This window comes from Phoca vitulina, unplaced genomic scaffold (genome assembly GCF_004348235.1).
Source record: "Phoca vitulina isolate PV1807 unplaced genomic scaffold, GSC_HSeal_1.0 scaffold17, whole genome shotgun sequence".
Lineage (NCBI taxonomy): Eukaryota > Metazoa > Chordata > Mammalia > Carnivora > Phocidae > Phoca > Phoca vitulina.
The window spans coordinates 1,214,844-1,220,797 of NW_022589720.1; the positions used below are offsets into that span (position 1 = coordinate 1,214,844).

At 61.9% G+C, this 5,954-nt stretch overlaps 1 protein-coding gene across 1 annotated transcript; it reads right to left on the minus strand.

Moving 5' to 3' along the window:
• Positions 1-294: 294 nt before the first annotated feature.
• Positions 295-5,082, minus strand: IRX4 (iroquois homeobox 4). Its single transcript, XM_032415453.1, has 5 exons — positions 5,038-5,082; positions 4,282-4,533; positions 3,410-3,522; positions 2,153-2,481; positions 295-1,678 (listed from the first exon to the last, which is right to left on the minus strand). Exons 1-5 carry the CDS (start codon positions 5,080-5,082, stop codon positions 858-860), a joined length of 1,560 nt encoding a protein of 519 aa, XP_032271344.1. The 3' UTR covers positions 295-857.
• Positions 5,083-5,954: the final 872 nt, after the last annotated feature.

Here is a 5,954-nt window from a genome sequence, read left to right on the forward strand (position 1 = left end):
AGCGAGAGGAACTCCTATTTTCTCAAAATTCTGGAGTCTGGTATACTGGGGAGAGTTTAAAAGTCCTGGGCCTCTCATCCAGTTTCATTACAGAGTCCAGCAATCCTGGAAGGATACTGTAACTCTTCCTTCAAAGAACTGGCTTTCCATAACGTCTGGCGCTCTGCCAACAACTTCCCTGAGGACTCTGGGCCGAGGACCCCTCTTCCACTCATCCTCTGGCAAGAGCTCTAACGCCGGGGTTTGAAACGTGTTCATTTTGCAATGCAAACACCATCACTCGGTTTATTGGTTTTGTTATATTAGCCTCTGAAGCAGGCAATTATTGGTGTGAACATACATTTAAAAAAACATAATTTTATCGAGTTAAGAGTGTGCAATAGTGTGAACGAGGTGGAGTGCTGTTGGCCAATGTGCGGAGGATGCGATCAAGTCCACGGGCTGAGGAGTCTTCAGGAGGAACACCGGCGCGCCTCGAACCCGAAAGGAGACAGCCAAGCAAACAAAGCCTCAGAACGGAAATGTCTTCTCCATGTAAACTTTCGGACGTAAACTTTATGCTTCAGGGTGGCTCCCTTCTGCTCGGAGAGCAGCCCTACCCGATGGGTCCCGGAGTTTGGGAGTGGCCTGAACTAGTGCATGTCCAGGTGGGGTCGGTGGACCTGGCAAGGCGGCTCCGGGGCGCGCTGGTCTGTGGCCTGGAGCGGCCGAGTTCAGCTCCTCCCTCCAGGTGGGTTGGCTGCCTGAACTTCGCCATGCTCTTGTCCTGCTTTGGAAACTTGGTAGAAAAAGAGTCTGCGACCTACAGGCCTGCAGCCTGGGCCTCGGCCCCTCCTCTGCTCAGGGGGCGGGGCCCCTTAGGCGCAGAAGGGCTTGCCGCCGGCCTTCGGGATGGCGAGCAGCTCCTTGGCTGCTCCCGAGGCGGGGGCGTCATGGGGTGCGGCGGACGGGAAAGCGCGCGCCAGGGGCGTAGTCAGCACGTTGGCGCCTGCCCCCAGCGAGCGTCCCAGCGGCCCTGGGTCCAGGAGGGCGCCCTTGGCGGTGGCCCAGGCCTGGTTCAAAGTGCTGTGCCTGAGGATGGGGTCGTGAAAGACCCCATCCACCCAGTTTCTGAGACTGGTTACCGGGGAGTCCTGGTGCCTGTCCAGGGCACCAGTGGGGGCCGGGGCCGCAGGCGAGGACGAGGCAGGAGCCAAGGAAGTGGCCGCAGGGGCAGCGGGGCCTTGACGCTTGAGCATGCATGACGGAAACTCAGTCTGGCTCAGGGCGGTGGCAGCGGTCGCCGTGTGAGCCAGGGACCAGATGCGTGGCTTGGCCTCGAGGCCCGCCGGTGCCCCAGCCGGCGCAAAGCCCAGCTTGGCCTCGCAAGCCTGCGAGCCGCCCCCCGCACCAGGCTGCTGCTCGGGCCCGGCCGCTGTGCTCCGGAGGCAGCTCCTGGCCCTCTCCAAGTCCTGGTCCGGGGTGGCCCCGCCACCGGCGGCCAGGGGCATCCGGAGGGTGCCCGTGGCCTCCTTTCCCAGGGCGTTTGGACCATCAGGCGCAGCAGGGATGCGCTCCAGACCGCCATCCAGGGGCTGGAAGGGCGGTTTCAGCTCACACTCAGGGGGCTCCGCCTCCAGCGGGTCGAAGTCCTCCAAGTCAGTGAGCTCTAGATCCTTTTCCTCTTTGCCCACCGACTCTGCGCAGGACAGAAAGAGGGGCCAGTGCAGGAAGAGAGGCGGGAGCGAATCACAACCCCGCTCTTCCTTTCTAGCTCTGTGCCCATGGCCCGACCCCGGAGCTAGGAAAAGCACCCCCAGCCTTTCTTTGTCCCTCGCACCTGCTCCAGATGTTCCCTACCCCACCCCCCAGGTGGCAACAAAGAGGGCTAGCGATTTCCTCCTCAGACCAATAGGGGCAACGGTAGGGTGGGTGTGTCTAATGTTTTAAATGATGTTTTGGGTTTCCTCAAGCCTGTTCCCAGTTAGTACTGCAGGGCCCCTGGGCTCAGGGCCTCTCTTAGGCCAGCTCATTCATTTGCTGCCCACGCCCTTGAAGTTTGCTTTTACTACCCCAGGTTCACTGTCTTTAGAGGTCCTAGAACCCCAAAAGAAGGCACAAGGAGTCCCTGACCTCAGTGCCCCAGCGCCAGCATGGCCAGCCTCCCACGCACCTTCATTCTTGGTGCTCTTGAGGGGCTCCTCCCTGGCTTCCTCTTCGCCCCCTTCTTCCTCCTCGCCCTCTGGGAAGGGTCGCTTCTCGTCTGCACATTTGTTCCTTGGTGGCCACGTCATCTTGTTCTCCTTCTTGAGGCGCCGGCGCGCATTGGCGAACCAGGTGGAGACTTGCGTGAGGGTCATCTTGGTGATGATGGCCAGCATGATCTTCTCGCCCTTGGTGGGGTAGGGGTTCTTGCGATGCTCCTGCAGCCAGGCCTTGAGCGTGCTGGTGGTCTCGCGCGTGGCGTTCTTCCGCCGTGTGCCGCTGTCCATGGTCCCGTACCTGGAGACAGGCTGGGCAATGGGGTGCCGGCCGAGACCCTTGCGGCGCCGGCGGCCGGAACGAGGCCCATGCAGGCTTTCAGTCCCCATCGTGGGGGGGGTGTTTATGGTGGTAAGACCCTGGTGGGACCCAGGCCCCTACCCCTTGCCACTGCCTATGGGCACTGCCTTTTGTGGCCTGAGAGTGAAGATGTTTCCATCTGATTAAACTTACAGGGAGCCTGAGCTCCTTCCCAGCCAGAGTGGTTGGGGTGGAGTGCTCAAGGCCTGGCCAGGTCTCGGCCACTCTACCTAGACATCTATTCTTTGAGTTCCTTTACGGGGCCTCTCTCCTACCCTTTAGATCCCCAAACCGGGAAAGCACATCACAGAAGTGTGAACCCAACTGTCTAACACCCATGGGCAAAAACGGCCATAAGTTTCCATAGGGAGAAAGTGCCCAGACTGCCCACTGTGGACTTCCTGCAGTTAAGTTTATAATTGTTATCCTCCTCTTGCCAAGATGGGGCATGCTGTCTTTGAATGGGTCCCACTTGACTCCCCCTTCCAGTTCCCACCATAGGGGAAGGTGGACAGGTCCCACACCACATGGGCTGCACCTCTTGGGTGGGGCAGGTGTCTGAAGCCTGGGCAACAAGACTTGGCTGCTGGGAAAACCACGTTGCAGCAAGGGCTTTGGGAGTCCAGGCAGCGTGGGGAGCAGGGGAGGGGAGGCTGGGACGCATTTTACCCCTGTGGGGCATGGCTTGCCTAGGAGGTGGGGTTGGGACTAACCCAAGGTCAGTGGGAGCCTGACCCAAAGAATGCCCCTCCTCCTGTCTCCCGACCTTTCACGGGGGGCATGGGGTTGGTGGTGGTGGGGAGTTTGATGGCTGAATAGAGTGCAGGGGCCCTTGCAGGGGTGGTGGAGGTGGGGTTCTGTCCCTCACCTGTCGTAGGGGTACTGGCCCAGCGCCGGCTCGTAGGGGTAGTAGGCAGCAGCCGCTGCAGGCGTGAGACCCGCATGCGCAGATCCAGGCCCGTCCTTGGAGTCGAAGCCATTCTGTAGGATCCCAGGAGCCTGGGGGTCGCAGCTTCCGGGCAGGCGGCGACCCAGCTCCACCCCACCCCCCATGCACCTAGGCTCCTGCACGCTTTGCACAGACCCTTGGGCAGCCTCATCAGCCATCACGCCCCCAGACTCTCTCGGGCCCAGGGAGCAAAGGAACCTCCAGACGGGGAGGGAGAATGAGCAGAACTGGGGGGGGGGGTGGGGGAGTAGGAGAGAGGAGAATGAGATTGGAGGAAGAAAGGGGCAGAGGAGAGGGGTGGGGGGCTGGGAAACAGCAGAGGAGAGGAGGGTGAGCAGGACACAAGACAAGAACCACAGGGAGGAAGGTAGGAGAAAAATGGGGGTGGAGCAAGAGGGTGGGCATGGAGGGGGCAAGGGAGGGAGAGGCCAGGAGAGGGCTAAGTGGTGGCGGGTTGGGAGGAGAGGAAGAGGGAGACCGGGAGGAGTGAGGGGAGGGGAGCTCAGTGGGGGAAAGCGTGGGAGATGGGGAGAAGGGGTGGGTACTGGACCGGTGATGTCGTCAGAACTGCCAGGTTCCCCCACCCCTGGGGGCTGGAGGTGTGCTGAGGAACTGGGCTAGAAGGCGCAAAGTTGAAAAAGCAGCAAAGGTGTGCTTCTCCCACCCCGTCCAATCTGGGGTCCAGGGCACTGGCGCCCCTGACTCCAGAGTTAAGGGAGGAGGCTTGGCAATTCGGGGGGGTAGGGGCGTAGCGTGGCGGGGTAAGGTTTCAGATAATTCCCTCCCCTTACCAGTGAATAGAAGGCGGACGCCTCAGAGCCATAGGTCACGTAGTTGCCATAGCCCTGCGAGCCGCCGTAGGGGCCCCCGTAGACACCAAGCGCAGCGGCCGAGTTGAGTTCGTGGCGCGCGGTGGCCAGCAGCCGGCTCTCATAGACCGGGCAGTAGACAGGCGCCTGGGCCGAGGCGGCGGGCCCGGAGTCGGCCAGCGTGCGGCCACCCGACTCACAGCATGTGCTCAGGGAGTTGGTGGTCATCAGGAACTGGAGGAGAGAGGGGCCGCAAGGAAGGGCCGGAACCCGGGCGCCAGGCTGGGGCTCTAGGCCTCCACCTGCCTGACCTTCGCCCAGCAGTGCGTGCCTGTGGCCTCAGGCGTATGGCCATCCACACAGGGCCACGCATTCCTCCCTGCTGCGAGTCTGATCGGCCAGGCCTCCTCCAGCCACTTGGGGTCCAGCCCATCAGGCCCTGGAGTTTTCACACCCTCCCTGGGGTGTCTGTGTGTGTGTGTGTGGGGGGGGGTTCCAAGACCGCGCACGCCCTCTTGTGCCAGGTCCATCCCGGGTTCCCGGGCTCCTCTGGGGCGAAGCCTCAGATCCCGGGGTGTGGTGTGGTGGGGGTCAAGCAAAGTGGGAGAAATGGAGGCCTCCCCGCACAGCAGATTCTCTCAGCGCCCCTGCTCTCTGGGAAGCGACACCGGGTCGCCGGACAGCCCGCCCGCCGGTGTGTCCGGCCGTGTTCCCTGCACCCTCATGAGGCCCCCTTACCTGGGGTGCGGAGGAATAAGGGTATCCAAACTGCGGGTAGGACATGGCGGGCAGCGCCTGGGGCCGGTGGGCGGGGCCGGTGGGGTCCTGCGCGCGGAGGCCGGCGTGGTGCGGCCACTGCTCCGGGGCCGCCGGCTCCTAGGCGCTGGGAGGGCGAAGCAGAAGAGCGGGTTAATTCATCCACACGCCCCGCAAACTTTTCTAACCCGGTAGGAAAGTGAGACGCAGCGGCCTCAGCGAGCCTTCTAGCTTCACATTCCCGAGCCTCGAGGGGGTTCTGGGACCAACCGGCCTCGCAGCGGCGACACAAATACATATTTTGCAAAAAAGAAAAAAAAAACCGAGTTGCGCGAACCCGTCAAGTCGGATGTGCTTGGCTTTAAGCTGCGGAGGTGCTGACGTCAGCCCACGCCGCGCAGCTCGGCCCGGCCGCAGACGTGCGGGTCACTCGCGGCGGCCGGGCGGCGGGGCGGGGACGGGCCGGGGGCGCCACGCGGGGCGAAGGGGCCAACAGGCTCTAATAAATGAATTTCATCCGTGGAGTCAATATCGCCCCGACGAATGCTGTTTCTCCTTAGTCACCGAGGACGGGAAGCACTTTTAATTAGAAATTAATTAATGAGCACCTGCTCCTTCCCGCCCCACTGTAATCATTAGTCTCAATTACAAATGAGACATGTGAAGGGACACACGACTGAGTCTTCACTGAAGATGTAATCAACAGTTAAAATTAGCCCGGCGCTGGCGCACGCGGCCCGCCGCCCGGGCCTCCGCGCTCCGCTCCAGGTGGAGGAAGGCAGCTTCGCAGGCCGGCGCGCGGCTCCGACTATTGTTTAGCTGTTTAGCCGCACCGCCTCCCGCCAGTTCGAACCCGACTCCGGGGCGGAGTTCCAGAACCAAATGCGGCTGCAAGTGTC